The sequence below is a fragment of the Leptonotus elevatus genome, chromosome 5 (genome assembly GCF_054856555.1).
Source record: "Leptonotus elevatus isolate MCC_2025b chromosome 5, RoL_Lele_1.0, whole genome shotgun sequence".
Taxonomy (NCBI): Eukaryota; Metazoa; Chordata; class Actinopteri; order Syngnathiformes; family Syngnathidae; genus Leptonotus; species Leptonotus elevatus.
The window spans coordinates 11,392,244-11,408,915 of NC_141243.1; the positions used below are offsets into that span (position 1 = coordinate 11,392,244).

Genomic DNA, 16,672 nt, shown 5'->3' on the forward strand with positions numbered 1-16,672 from the left:
GCTTTTCTGATGTCACGTCCGCTCTTTGCTCATTGGTTCATTCCATTGTCTGTTAGCTCAGGTTTGCCCCGCCTCACAAATGCAACTGATAGGGTGGTTGACCAGATTGACTCTCCGGCAAAGCCGCAAATGAGTCTGGATTTCCAGGCTATATCGGCACGCTCCCCCAAGTATTTACTAAAAGGACCTAAACAACCATTCACACTCATTCACACCTATGGACGATTTTGAGTCTTCATTAAAGCAAACATGCTTATTTTTTGAATGTAGGAAAAAGTTGGAATAGAGGACATGCAACCTCACTGAGATTCATACCAAGCCTCAGAACTGTGAGGCAGAAGTGCTGACCACTAGCCCAAAGTCCATTATTTTACAGCACTGCTTTTAAATGTGTACTTTATTAAAAAAAGAAAAAAAATCCAAATATTGTGTTGCCCAGCTGGTTGTCCTCCAAATCATCATCTTTAGGCCTCCCACCACGGGCCCCAGTTTCAGGTCAAACAATGTGGCCCCTTTGCGTCCCTCGCGGTCCCCCGGGCAGGAAATGACCTCACGCGCAGGGAATGAACCCCACGCCGACGCACAACAACCCCTTTCACCCCGGGTCGGAGGTCGGAGGAGTCAGGAGGGAGTCACAATGTGTGCGTTTGCATCGTAGCCTCCAAGTCTCTGATCAATTGTCAACGGCGGACAGTTGTGAGTGGCCCGCGTGTTTCCGTGAGGGATTCTGTGGTATTTCAGGCATGTATGTTTGCTTTTGAAGTGTGTATGCATAAGTGTATGTACGTGTGTGTGCGTGCGTGCGTATGTGTGCGTGTTGACCGGGGGCAGGTGTGTGTGTTTTTGTGTTTGGAATTTTGGGGATAAGAACATGTGTGTTTCCTCCCAAAGTCCCGCATGGCTGCTCCATGATGAGGTGAGGTCGCTTCACTCACTGGAAGTCGTCTTTCTTTTGAGGGAGGATGTGTCGTTCTTTTGCCTCCCTCCTCGTGAGTGTTGGGACAAATGAGTAAATCCATGATGCGATTTAAAACAGCGCCTTACACTCGCAGTGATGGTACATTGACTACAAATACTGAGGATCGAGTTGCTGTGTCTGTGGTGTCTGTAATGGGCAATAACAGGGATGGACAACTCAAATGATGGAGGCCACTTAGGATCACACACTTCTTAACCAGATGACATGTCTGTTAATTAGCGATGGGTGAGTACTGATACCAGGTCTTGTCCCGGGCTGATAACGGGCCTTTCTTCAAGGCAAAGCAATGCAAGGCAAGACAAGTTTATTTGTATAGCACATTTCATACACAAAGCAACTCAATGTGTTTTACACAAGGAAAGACAAGGTAGCGGTACTCGCTACAAATAAGCCGCCCTCTAGTGGCCAATTTAGAATCATCCATCCATTTAGTAACTGCTTATTCCTCACAAGGGTCGCAGGGGGGGGGTGCTGGAACCTATCCCAGCCAGCTTCGGGCAATAGGCGGAGTACACCCTGAACTGGTTGCCATCCAATCCCAGGGCACACAGAGACAAACAACCATCCACACTCGCAATCACACCTGGGGACAATTTACAGTGGTCAATTAACCTGCCATGCATGTCTTTGGAATGTGAGAGGAAAGCGGAGCACCCGAAAGAAAACCCACGCAGGTGCGGGGAGAACATGCAAAATCCACCCAGAAAGGCAGAAGCCCAGACTCGATCTCACGTCCTCAGAACTGGGAGGCGGACATGCTAACCAGTCATCCACCGTGCCACGCCAATTTATAATCAGAAAAAAATTGAAGAATAGAAAATTGCCATTAATTTCAAGCAATTTAAAAGAAAATGTTATATAGGGAAATATATGACTTTTTTTTTTTAATTGACTTTAAAATTTAATTTTTTTGCCGGGTGGAGGCGGTTATGAATCAAAAGTACTAGTGGTATCAGTATTGGGTATTGGTATCAGTGACTACTCATACTGGTAGTTAGGGGTGTCCCGATAAAATGTTTCCACTTCCGATATGATACAGATATTGTAGCCTAGAGTACTGTCGGATACAGATATCAATCTAATGCAATATCAGGAAATGCTCTTATTTATATTTTAGTATGAATTGTTAGAAGCGATCAATTGATAATATTCAAGCAAAGAATAATAGTCATCAACAATAGGTATGAGAAACAATTACTTTATTCACAAATCAAAACAATAATGCTAATGTTAGCTATTGTAAATTAATAATAGCAATAATAACAATAATGTTAATAAATAGCCATCAGCTTGATAGTTAAGTTCACGACGTTATGCGCTAGTTCTTCCTTCAGGCAAAACACTACTGCTTCTGTCCATATGGCGCCGCCATAATCAACAAAAACTGAAAGTTCTTAAGTTTTGTTTTGATAAAACTGTTGGACTGGAGAGTGCAAGTGGTATGCATGGTGTGCAGAGAGCGAAGATAAGGTGGAGTCTTTTCCAGTGAGTGCTTTATAAAGAAAGATGGACCATTGAATTGAACCGAATATTGACATTTATTGTATTGAATGTACCGAAAATTTGAACTAACCAAAAACTAATTGTTGAGAATATGGAGGAATGAAGCTTGTCCTCTCACTACTCCCACGCAATGATCAAATGTGCAATTGCTTCCTAAATGAAACGTTCCTAATAAACTCCCACGCAATAAAGCCCTCGCCATCGGATAATATGCAACACTGTGTTTGTATTCCGAAGAGCAGCACAATTAAAAAAAAGAATGGGAGCTCTGGCTCCAGTGAGCCATATCATTTGGCTCGCTCACACTCTCACGCTCTTTGTTTTTGTCATTTATTTTTGTCAAGTCATTATAATTTTAATCAAGCTGCCCTCGAAAGCAGCCAATGTCGCCTTGACATTGCTGCTCAGTTTGAGCAACACAACATCAGCACCTTTAATAGACTGATAGCAGCTTATATGGACACCATTTTTTGCTCTCAGTCCCAACTTTACCTCTATATTACATGGACCACTATAACAGATTTAAATATATTTGGAATGGGTGGGCTGTGGTACTCTTGCTCATTCATAGCCACCTTCCAAAACAAATCACAACAATAATTAAAAATGTGCATTACATTGGCCATTTAGAGACATAAAACAACAAACTGCATAAACTAAGTAATAATCCTTTAGATAGGTAGGCTATTAAATTGTGTTTAGACTTCTGCCAAGGCTAAACAAGGCTACTTCCTGGTTCATGGAGGATGACAACTGCACCATTATGATTCGTGGGGGGTGGACACTTCCACTGATGCCATTGTAACTTAAATCATTAAAAAAATGAACCTTTATCCGGATTCACCAAACCAAATGTTTGCCATCTATTAATGATGCAGTAGTCCAAATGTTCACCACGTTCCCTTTCTCACGCAGGATGCTGCTAGTTTACGGCCTGGACATTCTGCAGAGGAAAGTAAGAGTTCCCGCTGTGGTTTTTCAGGAGGTCCTGGGTGTGTAAACAGGTCTGGACAGCTTACGAGCTTCTTACCCACCTTTAAATGTGTCACATTTTCCATGCGGGCCTCCCACGGAGCCAACAAAGCCTCAAATGTGATGTGCAATCAAGAGCATGTATATTTTTCCGTCCCTTCTTCCTATTTTCGGCTGCCCTTTCTTTCTTTATTCTCCGTGTGGAGCTGCAGCGCTGATATGAAATTAGACTTGCTTATTTGTGGAGGCCATGTGTGTGTATACATCCAAAACGGCGCACGTTTCCTGTTAATGTTGGAGGGCCGAACCGCCTTCCAAAAATTATAGCTTCTCTGGGCTCTCGGTTTGTGCAAGAACAGGCCGCTGCCTTGTCTAAATATCAGCCGCTTCCAACATTGTCTACCCCTGAAAAAGTTAAGGTAAATATTGGCCTATGAGGAGCGTTGTGCTGCCATTTGAATTCTCCAGGGGCTCCGAATAACTTTCAATACCCGCTAGAAACGGAACCTACACTGAGAAGTCATACCAGCATGAAAAGTATTCCTCACTTGACCTCATTTCAGGCAGAAATAAAAATGTATCGCTTGTTTTTTGTTGTTGGTGATGGCAACACGGCAACCTACTGGTTAGTAGGTCTTCCCGTTATTTCCGTCATTCTATTTCATTATTTATGTGAGCATTTATTAATTGTATTTAATTATGTATTTTCTTTCACGAATCTTTGTTATTTATGTTATAGGTAAGAGTACATGTGCGTGTAAATTTGGCATTGATTTTTGTCTTTAATTCAACAAATGAATGTATTTACCGTAATTTTTTTATGTTAAAAGTAAGAGAGAGAGAGAGAGAGAGAGAGAGGGAGAGAGAGAGAGAGGGAGAGAGAGCGTGTAAATTTGGCATTGATTTTTGTCTTTAATTCAACAAATTAATGTATGTATTTACCATAATTTGTTTATGTTAAAAGTAAGAGAGAGAGAGAGAGAGAGAGAGAGAGAGAGAGAGAGAGAGAGAGAGAGAGAGAGAGAGAGAGAGAGAGGGAGAGAGAGAGGGAGAGAGAGAGAGTTCTGATTTCAGTTGAGGGTTTGAATTCACATGGAAATAGAAAAATAAACACATTTCAGTGGTTTTCGAAATGGAGGCGCTTCAGTAAATAAGTGAAGAGGAAAGGCAGAATTCCTTTAAAAAAATGTCTGCGATAGTAGATAGATGATAAAAGTCGCAGCATGGTGGCCTTGTGGTTAGCCCTGCCTGCTTCACAGTCAAGAGGTATTGTTTTAAATTTCCTGGCTGTGTCACATTCCAAAAACATGCATTTACTGTAAGCACCTTCTATGACTTTAATCAACAGCGTAAAAAAGTGCTCAAATCATATCTCCACCTTGCAAGTCTCCTCACGTAAGGATTTGCCATTGTACATATTGCTACAATGTTATGATTGTTGTCCTGACCGTATTCCAAGCAGATTGGAGAAGGGGGGGGGGAGACTCTTAACATATCCCACACCACAGGAAAATCACTGTTTAGAATCAATATTTATCTAAAATGCATTAATGTGTGCAAACCACTACAAATGTGCTTTCTGATTTGAACTTGGCTCGCTCTGACCAACCAATCAGAGGAGAGAAAAATGTTGACGTCACTGATGTCAAAAGCCCCATTGCTAATTTAGGATCAGATATATTGACTTGCACTACTGATTCTGAAGACTCTGGGCAGATTAGAGTGATGTGAAAACACACCAGCGAAATCTGGTTGGACAAAGAAAACCAAATGTACACATATCTGTGCTTGAAGCAGAACAGCCAAGAGAAACACTGCAAAATGTACAAAATCTACTGTGGTGAATGCATTACCACAATTTTTATGGAATTAATATAATAACTTAGGTTGTTATGTGCTTCAGGCCTAACGCTTCACCACTGTTAAGACTCTCTGAATCGACGTCATTCAAACATGCCGTTACACATAACTAAAGCTGCATTTTGTAACAATTTGGCCAAAAATATCTTTACAGTAGTTTGAAACATTTTGTTATTAGTAGATTAACACCTTAGTTCATAATGGAAACTGCAATTCTCTGGCCAATAGTATTCAGACTGGATTCGGGTTCGAATTTCCCGCCCTCTCTCTGCAGACGTGACGTCAAGAGCGCATTGTGTGAAAAACGGAAAATGCAGTTTAATTTTTCGGGCACAGGTGGCAGTAGTGATTCGAAATTCAATTATCTGCGTTCAGTAGCTTTAAGATGAGTTACACTAATATATATATATGGTTATTTTCGAAAAGAGGGGGCATTTCAGCATTTTATCAGATTTCAATCTTGTGCAAACTATATATAGTACATGATAAAATTTTAAGTTTTTGTTTTTTTATGTAACTCTGGTACAAATCGGTTTAACAAGAATTGAGAAAGTAGACCAAATCCAAGATGGAATTGTGGAACTGTGGTGATTTCCTAATGATTCCTCTGTTTTTACTAAACCCTTGGGGGGGGGGGGGGGGCACACACAATGCGGCCCTACAAAAGATAAATATTTACCCGCTTTGAATTTACCTCTAGAAAACATTCCTCGGCCCTCGTCTCGCAAAGCGTTGCCATGTTGGATTCCTCCGCTGATTGTGAGCACAAAGCCAGAAATTAGGAAAAGTAAACAGGAGTCGGGCGGCGCTGCTGCAAGCTGTCAAAGAGCTCGGCGTATGATTGAAGACAACCTTGAGTTGGAACATAAACATCCCCGCAGGCACTTCATTTGCACTCCCGCTCGCCGCTTCACGAGGCGACCATGAGGTGAGCTGGAGGAGGGAGGGGTGGGCTTATATGACATGGAAGAATTATTGCAAATGGTACCAGCAGAGGGCTTCAAATAGGCGTGCACTGAGGCGTACAGCTTGTCAAAGACGAGGAGGGAGGTCCAAGCTAAGGCTCAGGGGCCACTTGCGGTCAATTCTTAGCAACTTACAAGCTTTTACGAGGTACGAGACAGATTTTTGCCAATTCTTGAGAGCGATGACCGACTACACTTCAGACTCTCCATCGATAGTAGAAGTAAAAAAAAAAAAAAAAAACTGGAGCAATGACGGTGGAACTTGCAGGTATTTTAATTAGCTTTCGACATGGCTACCAAGAACGTGAAAAGTTCAAGTGAATCGTGCTATTGAGAAGCTGAAATATCAGAATGTAACCTCCACTACCGAAAGAAAGACTGTCTGCCAGCTGCAGCAGCTGCCGTGCGTGGCTTGCAGAGAGAGCGGGTGAGCGATGGGGAAAGATAGATGACATTTGCAGGGCCCCGCCTTTTAAAGGCACAAATATGCTACAGTAGAGTTACAGTACAATACAGTTCATATATCTCTTTCATGTTTTTATATTTACTGAAAATTGTACAATAAAGTTCTAATTTCCTTAAAGTATTTACAATATATAGCACCCCCTGGTGAAAACTCCAGAAGCCACCACTGCTATTGACCTTCAATTAGCTCGATTACTTTGCTAGGGCACCGCACGGCCGCATGCAATTTAGTTTGCAGTTTTCCAGTTACGACATGTATTTTCCACATTATTAGCGATTGCATCTTATCTGGAGTTACACCACTGTTGCTACAGCCGGCACACAAACAAAGCAACACTTCACGAGGAGGTAAACACACAATTAGATTTGCTTGACAAAATCTGTCATTGCATCGACAAGCGCCGCACCGATTAGATTCCATTGTGAAGTCATGACTATGTGCCATAATTACCGGAGTAAGGGCAACCGAGTTGATGCTATTCCTGGATATTATTTGTCGAGTTTAGCCTGAAAAAACAACAACAATGAAAAACATCCTTTACACTGCATTGCATGGCTTTTGTATTTTGGAACACATAACAAACTGTGAAATGAGCGTAACCGCAAATTAAAAAAAAAAAGTCCTTTATTGCACTCTTTATTGCAGGGTTGACATACCATGAGATAGGAAACTGCGTTTTCAGTTCCAGGACAGCTGATTTGTTATATCACCTGGCTTTGCTACTACACTAAAAAGACCAGATCAATGGAGCCCCGAATCGTCGAGTCACCATGGCAACGGGGAAGCGCAGAGCGCGGCGCCGCCCTCTGCTTCCGCATTTAAAAAAACATTTTTTTTACCCCTCTCAACTGAAAATCTTAATGAGATCATATGGCGAATTTGAACATGTCTTTAGAAAAAAAAAAAGTGCAGCACTGCAGAGGAAGGCGGCGTGGGAGAACGTTGCTGCTCGGGGTCAATGCGTAAAATTTAAATGTAGTCCTTTGCAAACACAATAATATTACAGGGGAAACTTCTTAAATGGGCTGTGAGCGCATGACTACGGCGCCAGTAATGTTGCAAATGTAAGGACGGATTAAGTTGCGTATGTCGATAATGGACTGTGATGTGAAACGGTATCGTTCAAAAAGATAACTTTCCAGAAATGCCAGCATATCTATGCGTGGTCTGATAACAATCTCGTGACAAATACTTAATTCCAATAGGGTCATTGTCAAAAGGACATGCCATGCTCGTGACAAAAGTGGACTTTATGAATGAGGAAATGAAATGTCGTGTGTGGCTGAAAGGAGGCGGAGACAGAGAAAACCTCGAGGTTCATTGTGAAAAATCTGCCGCCCACTAGGTTTGAGTCGTGGACATTTTTTATGAAACAGGCTAGTTACCTCTTTTCCTCTGCTTTCAGTTACCTCCCTTTCTGAAACGGAAGACGCAGAGTTTCCCACATTTCAGGGTTTCTTGACCCCGGGTTCTGACTAAACCTGCTTTGTGAGATACACCGCAGAGCAACACTGTGCCAACTCCCACTTCCCACAAAGTAAAGTTCAGCGAAGGATAGAAGACTCAGAAAATGATGCTTTTAGCTTTGGTGTTAGTGCATCTGCATGCGTAAGTGGACATTATTTATCATCGTTCGTGAAATATTGATTGATTCGACGGATGTTTGGACTTAGACCACTTTTAAACTTTTTTTTTTCTAATCCCGGTTTGTTGCTTTCAACCTTGATGATACTGACCAAGATCCAACCTATGAAACTGAAGGTCAACTGTTGACACAAGTGTAACTTTAAGCTGTGTAATCATCCAATATGAATATTTGATATGGATATGAACCAGGTCCAAAATATTGTTGTTAATTTGCTAAAATCTGTGAGAAACTACAATTATTATCCAGAAGAAGTAATCAAACTGCTTTGATGGCATTAGCGGCTAACGATTAGCCCAATCTCGTTGTGAGTGGCTCACAATAATGTAGCCTATATCAATTATATGATTTGCTATTTCTCAACATAATGTGGAGGATTACACTTTTTTTGTACATGTTTTCAGAACAATGGAGTCGTTATAAAAATAAAAATAAAAGGTTATTTGTTTGTTATTTCTCAATATAAAAAAAACGTTTTTGTCTTTAATCATACATTTTCAATAAATAATGTTTTATTGATTTAAAATATATCAAATATAGTTCCTTGCACTGTAAAGGGCTATGAACCACCAACTAATCCAATTACTTACCTGTAAGTAAGGGATTTTGTAATTAATTATATACTGTACTGTAAGTTACAACAAAATAAAATGAAATTTTCTAAATTTTATTTTTGAATTAAATATACAATTAAATTCTGTTTTATACTAAAAATTCGTATTTGATTAATTTTTAAATACTATTTAAAATTAATTTTCAAATTCTGAAAAAAAATTTTTTCGCACTTCTCTCTGATGCCAAATATTGCAGCACAAATCATCATGCAATTCTATTCTTACATTTATCGCAGGTGGGCTCGTGAAGCTATATTTTGTGGGAAATGTTTTTATCCTGATGCAATTATAATGGCTCAAAAAGTTTAAATTAGGTATTATAAAAATGCTGGCCCACCTCCACTGTCAACTGCAATCCCACTGCGAATCATAACTAGGCGCGCACGTTAATCAGCATCGTTCCACTTTTTCCCATGGCCGCACTCCATCCAACCAGTCTCTAGGGCTATAAATGACCCTGCCCGGGTTCGGCCAAGGTGATGGGCTAATGAAATCATTCCGGGACGCGCGCCCAAGCCGGCTCCTACTTCATATACTACCTCATTAAGAAATCCATGTGGATCGGTCTGGAGGAGGACGAGATAAATATGAACGATGACAGATCCAGGAAGTGGCGCAAGTGCTTTAACTCAACTACAACATGTTTAAACCTTCAGGCTTCAAGTTGGTGAGTCAAATTACAAGAATGTAAGCCGGAGCAGACCCATACCTTCAAATATTTAACACTTGAGTGCTCAAGAAATGTAAACTTTTCACTTTAACTTATTCATTTCACAATTTAAAACAGTTCCCATGTGTCGTAATAAAATGCATCTGACATATTTCTGTTAAAATACCTAAAAGATAAAGAATTAGGGTCGGTCCAAGTATCTGTATTGAGCCGATACTCGGCCTAATTTCAAGGTATTGTACCCGTGATGGCAGCGTATGCCAGTATCGACAGACCTCTTGTAGACATTTCACATTCAGGAACTAGAAATTAGAGCCATAAATTTCATAATTTTTAAGGAAAAAAAGGCTAAATTTGGATATATAGGTCTTACTTTAAAATGATCTGCTATTGTTTTGTTTTTTTTGTGTAATTTAGCAACTTTGCATTTACAACTATTCCAACCATGTCCACAACTATTTTTTTAAACAGTGATGGGCTACAAATCTTGCAACTTTTTATGGTTTTATTGGACCCTTATAGACACTTTGAGACTCTCTCCTGAGCGGTAGGTGTTCACCCCTCTGCCTCCAGACTGCAAATGAATGGCTCTTGTGTAAAGCCACCACGAGCTAATTTAAGCAAATACACCCCCCCACCCGACACACACACACAATAAAAAATGTTTTTTTAAATATTAAAAATAAAATAAAATAATCCAAAACATCTAGAATACACATCATTGACTTATTCTTACAAATGATAAAATTATAATAAATATAGAATGTGACTTTCAAAAAATCCTAATGAAATAATCAGTCAGCAATTTATTTTTATGGTTAACACTCAAAAGTCTTTTGTGTTTTTGCTATATTTACGGTATAGGCAAATGTAATTATACATATTTTGGGTCTGGACATCAGCTCCTAACGGTTTTTCACTGTTAGCAACTGGACTCGAGAATAGTGGGGTTTCAACGTAATCTCACGTGTATTCTATTAGTTCACACAGATGCTCGCAATCTCCCAGCACATTTTATAGAAATATCTTTACAGCCACCACACGATGCTTTTGTTTTTTTTCCTTATTGCCAACAAACCTTTTCCCACATTTCCCGCAACCCGATGGCCTCCTGCTGCTTTTACCATCATGATAACAGCACGTCGATATGCTGGAAGCGGATGCGACTCCTGCGAGAGTTACGTCCCACTGAGATGAGTTTGCCTTGGAGGGGCGTTAGGGGAAATGCAGATTAAATTGTTTTTACACCTATTTTCCACCAACTAAATGTATAAGTATAAAAAAATCACATTCAAGTAAAAAAATAATTTTAGAAAACAACGTTAAAGAGACAGTGTGTAGAAATATTAGCTTTTTTAATGTTCATTCATTTTTAAGACTCACTATTAATTTCAATAATATGCAAAAAAAAAGTTCTATCACATTTTGCACGTGTTTTTTAAAATATAATCGTAGGTCTAAAGGTCGTTAGTTATATTACATGGGTCGCGCTTCACCTTGCAGCAGGCTGGCATGCTTGCAAGGGTTGCTGGCAAGGAGACAAATTTACGAACGTAGTAATTGGTGGTAGGCTTGTGAAGTGTGGTCTCTCTGAGACACCGTAGTGCACGTGCTTCAAAAGGCACGTGCTTCGAACTTAGGTCAATGCATTCTTTTAGTTCACAAGATGGCAAAAAAAATATACACACTGATCCTTTAAGCCTCTAAATCAGACTTAAAGTTATGGTCCGAAGTTTTGACGTTGCTGTTTGTAAACACAACATTCAAAACTGAACGAGGTACGAGCGTGAAACCAGCCCACCAATCAGGAGTGGGCGTTCGCAACAGCTAAATTTGCATGTGCCACTGATAGTAACTTTCTGCCGTCGCTTGGCTGGAAGGAAAACGTTGAGTCTCAGAGCCCAGAAACGTCCCAGACGGGCAGGCCAAAACAAATCCTTGGGACCATATCTTTAACTAATCTACTGACATTTAACATTGCTATTAACATATAATAGATGAGGGATTCTTATTTACATACATACATATATACTCAAAACAATAAAACAAAGAAATTATATAAAAATTATAAGTCATTGATATTGGTAGTGATAATAATATGGGCAATTAAAATACATATATTTGTCTTAATAACTGAATACTGAATTATTATTATTATTAATGTGGTCACTATCGTACCACTCACAGACTGCTGGTGGCGCTACAATTACAATTCAACTTGGCACCACTCGCAAAACAAATGAAGAAGATCTTTAACGGTGAATTGGTTGAGTGACCTAATCCTATCCAAACTGCCAATTAGATGTAAAGGTACAGAAAATATTTTTACATTAAGACCCCCCGGCTCGTATCAAGTTTTTAATATTAATTGTCTGTGATCAGTGTGATGTTATAGAAAGCCTATATGAGTGTGATATATGTTTGTCAACTGGGCGGTATAATAAATTTAGCTGCAGCGCTAATTAATGCGAAAGAGAGACTAGGCGTGTTTGACTAAACGTTAAAATTGACGTTTAAGTCACGTCCGACTGTAGTCTTCTCTCTTGGGGTGAAGCGTGTTTCGTTTAACCCCTCCCAATATACGATACCTTGTTTTAACTACTTGTAACAAGCGGATTTACCGCTGGTTGGGCATCCCCATACACCCCACTTTCCTATTCCCTCCCTCCCGGCTTGGGTGGTCCTCCTCCCCTCCTTTACTTTAGCTAGCTGTTGCTAAGCAGCTAATAATAGTCGTGTTTGCTGAGTAATTTTTGCCCTGCAAACCGTGCGGTGTGACAGCGGCGAGAGGCGGGATCTTTTTTTTTTTTTCTCGGACCCCCTCACCCTCCTCCTTCTCCCTCGTTTTCCACCCCTCCTCCTCCATCTCCTCCTCTTCCTCCTCCTCCTGGAGCTCTTTTTCTGCTCTTCTATTCAAAGTCAGAGTTGGCCGTGACGCGCGGCCCAGGGGAAGACGAGCAGCAGCACACATCTCCGCACAATGCAGCGAGAAGCGTCCAGCGATCTGGCGTGCGGCTCGTTCTGAGAGACACTCTTGTGGTTTTCTTGTGTTTTCACATTCGCCCACTTTGTTGTTGTTGTCGCTGTGCCTGACGGTGTCGGAAAACGCGGTGCAAAAGGCGGCGGAGACCTTACCGGATCACGCGATGTGGGGATGGACGGCGCGCACTACTTTGACTCGCCCTTTCCAAGCGGACTATGAGGTCCCCCCTCCGAGTGAAACTTTGTCGGATCGCAAGTGGGAATCGATAAGCAGCGCGCAGTCCCCGCAACATGGCCTCGGCTGCTAGTGCGCCCCCCGAGCCGGGGACAGGAGAGCCCGGCCGGCCGAGGCTAACGCGGAGGACCCGGAGGTACTCGAGCCGCGAGCCGCCACCGCAGCCGCCGGATTTGGACTACCTGCAGCGGCCGAGCTACTGCGACGCGGGCTTCGCTTTGGAGCAGATCTCCCAGGTACTTCTATACATTTAGAAACGCAGAACACCCACGTCTAACCGGCTTCTTACTTCCACCCCTTTCTACCCGCTCCCCCACAAGCTTGTTTGGATTCCTTCCTCTTGTTTTCCAAACACATAACATTCGATGTTGTGCACCAGCGTGGAAGTCCATGTGGCTTGCCCCCCCCCCCCCCTTCCCAGCACCAGTTGGACCACATGCAAAGCAAAGCAATGCACCCTTCTCTACACTGAATCCGCCTCTATTGCACAACGCCGGTGACTGGTCTGGTGCAAGCTTTTGCTCTCACATAGGATGCTATTTGTTGATGTTATCTAAAAACGCCTCCTCCGTTTGCATCATGTTGTAGACCTTGACAGCTTTTATCTACCGCCCCCCAATCCAAGCCGGAGGTCCAGCTGCAAGCGTTCTTTTGGACTCGTACTTACTGTCAGCCGTCGTTTTTGTTACTCTTTGCAATTGTGCCTGTGGTGTGTGCCAGCATGTGTGAGTTTGTTACCTGTGGAGTGTCATGAGTGCTGCTTTAAAGCTCACTTTCTATAGAATTAGCGATTACCTCTGCTTGAATTTGCTATTAAATGCTTAAATACAGTGGGGACCCCCCAAACCAGAACACCCCAAGAGTAGCTAAAACGGAATTTAACCAGAATGCATGCCTCTAAAGTCAAGCAGTACTCGTCGACTTCAGTTTAGTATCTAAACTGGGTAAATGCCATGTGCGCTTAACGTTTTGTTGTTATTGTTGTTTTATGGCTGTTTTGTGATGCTGTTACAGATGTGTACCAGTGATGATAACCATAGAGCAGGAAGTTGAATTTATGGAGACATATGAAAGCATCTGGCTGCACACTCTGAGCAATATGACGAAGTATCAGTTATATGCACAAAGTGCCTTCACCAAGCAGATGCTAAATACATTTGTTATACCACAGAATGCTTATTAAGTATAGCGGTGTCTTTGAAACGCTGTAAACACCTTGCAGATCCCTCCATTTAGTCTTCAGAGCAAGTAGATTTAGTTTTAGTTTTAATTTCTGTCTTGTATGAAAGTTAAGAAATGTTATAAAATTACTTGAAGCAGCGCCTGCAGCATTAGTGAGGGTTTTACGGCAGCAACAATTTTATCATTTTAGATCATTTGAAATGAGAACAACTTGCAAGGCATCAAGTATCACAGAACAGATTGTGTTCTACTTAGGAGGTTTGACTCTACAGGGGGGGGGGGGGGGGGGTAGCGAGGTTTAATTCCACAGGTTTGGCTGTCAAACAATTTGGAATTCAGTCCTAAAATTTCAAGGAAATTCGGTTACGACGTTTTAAGGTTACAAACTGCGCAACGAACTGTCGTTAAAATATGTAGTTTCATTGGCACACATTCACTTACCGAGTTTTTTTACGTTTGCGTAAGTTAGTATTGTAATAAACTTTAGGTACAAATTTGGGTTTACATTAACCCCGTACAAACACAGCTCAGTCATAAACTGAGAACCCCTCGTAGATGCTTACTTATGCTCCTACTCACAACTCCGCAATCAATGGCAGAAGCCGTCAACGTGTGTATGACTGACCTGCGCAGGTGCGCAAGTGCATTGTTTCCCACTTGAATGGGACCTTAATGGTTTTTCTTTGGTGTCTGTCTTTTTTTTCTTTAGGGCAAGGCGACTGGGAGGAAAGCACCGCTATGGCTGAGAGCAAAGTTCCAGAGACTTTTATTCAGGCTGGGCTGCTACATACAAAAGAACTGTGGAAAGTTTTTGGTGGTGGGCCTCATGATTTTCGGAGCCTTCGCGGTGGGCTTACGGGCAGCTAATTTGGAGACGGATGTGGAGAAGCTTTGGGTGGAAGGTAAGACGCTCTTGCTTCCGTCATTTCGTTTTTTTTAAAGAGTTGAGGGCTATGATGGAACGTATCAAACAAAGCCACGTTGAGGGGCGTGTTGTTTATTGCTTTTGAGACCGTTTGGAATAAATGCATTCATCACAACGTCCTCCGTGCTTCTGCAAATACACCAACGTTGTAATTAACTTCATAAGCAGCTTTTGGGGTAGACAATTTTTTTTCTCCCTTTTTGCCAAGCCGCCATTTTGTGTGAGAGTGTGTGCGTCTCTGTGTGCGTGTGTGTGTGCCTGCCCCCAGCAGTTGAATGCTCACAGACTGTGTGTGTGGTCTCGTTTTGGACAGCTCTCAACTTTCCAAAAAGATTTGCCTCCGGCTGCAAGGGGAAGGGAGGGGGGGCGGGGAGGAGGGTGAGCGAGCGAGCGAGAGAGTGAGGAGCTGCTTGAGTGAGGACAGGAACTCATGTTTGTGAGGCGGATCATAAAGCTCTCGCTTGTTGTTGCTCAAAGAGAAAATATACACAATGAAAGATTTTGCGGGGGGGAAAAAAGAGTAAAGGTTGTGCTTGGGTGGTGTTGTTGGAGAGGAGGCGATGGAGGACTGGGTGGGTGGTGGTGGGGGGTTCAGCTTTTTTCTTTTTCTTTTACGCTTTCCTTTGATCCGCATTCCAGCACAGTCGTCTGGCCCATTCATGAATGGAAGAGCACATTTTTCTACCCCATATACATTAAACAACAATGGTTTTGGAAGTGGGATGCAGGTTTGCCTTTTTAGTTGGCGATTCTGCTGCATTGATTAGATACATTTCATGGACTGCGAAACTACAGTGCATTCGATTAATCGTCACCAAAATTCACACACGCATCTCTACTCACGTCAACTTCTATCTCTGAAAATATCGAAACAATTGCAGCAGTATTTTGGATTTTGTGATCATTAAGCGTTTGTCATGCTTTCAAGTACAACTGTATCTCTAACTTTTTGCAAAGACCAGCAAAAACCGGCGGACTACATACAAAAACAATCGGCCTGACTTCTAGTCCCAACAGTGTACAGAATGCTGTCAAATCTTCACTGGTTTTGGCAGTCAAACAATTCGGGAAGGGAGTTACAGTAAATGCCAAGGACAGTTCGGTCCGAAAGTAGAAGAAGTGTCCTATACCTGATTGAAAACAGGGAATGAAGGGATACGTCTACTGTGGCTGCTTGAGTTTTAAGATGACCCAGACTGTTATGAATGGCACGTAATGAACTGCTCTCCGCAGCGGCATAAGACTATTTATAGTTACTGTGTACTCCGTTTAAAAAAAACTTGATTATATTTATTGCCTAGAAGACAGTTTCATATAAATATTTACTGCAATTGTGACTTCACTATTGCGTTAGCGTACGTTGGTGATACTATGAAAGCTTCTGGCTTGCTTACAAGTTTGGGTAACGGAAATCAAAGACCGCCAATGAACTGACCTTGCTGCACCCTCAAATAATTGCAGTTTGACAGTTGGCCTTTAGCAGTTTCATATATATATATATATATATCGCAGATTCGGATTAAGATGATGTTAAAATTCAATCTAGTATTTATATTTATGTAAGGAATTCTTGAAAAAATAGGCAGGGCCCAGGGCATCAATTAGTTGTGACTTTTTTTTCCCTCAGAAAAATGTGTGCCTGGTAATTTTGGAGGAATTCAAATAACTATACGA

At 41.6% G+C, this 16,672-nt stretch overlaps 1 protein-coding gene across 4 annotated transcripts in view; it reads left to right on the forward strand.

Moving 5' to 3' along the window:
- Positions 1–11,931: 11,931 nt before the first annotated feature.
- Positions 11,932–16,672, forward strand: part of ptch1 (patched 1) — a 59,145-nt gene continuing 54,404 nt past the window's right edge. Inside the window, exons 1-2 of one of the 4 annotated variants that reach the window (XM_086076245.1) lie at positions 11,932–11,984; positions 14,783–14,975. In XM_086076245.1, coding sequence (XP_085932371.1) covers positions 14,900–14,975 — 76 coding nt within the window. In that variant the 5' untranslated portion in view covers positions 11,932–11,984; positions 14,783–14,899. Of the gene's footprint in view, positions 11,985–12,417; positions 13,128–14,782; positions 14,976–16,672 lie in introns of those variants that run through there. The other 3 variants (XR_015094850.1, XM_086076244.1, XM_086076246.1) reach the window with 3 other exon arrangements.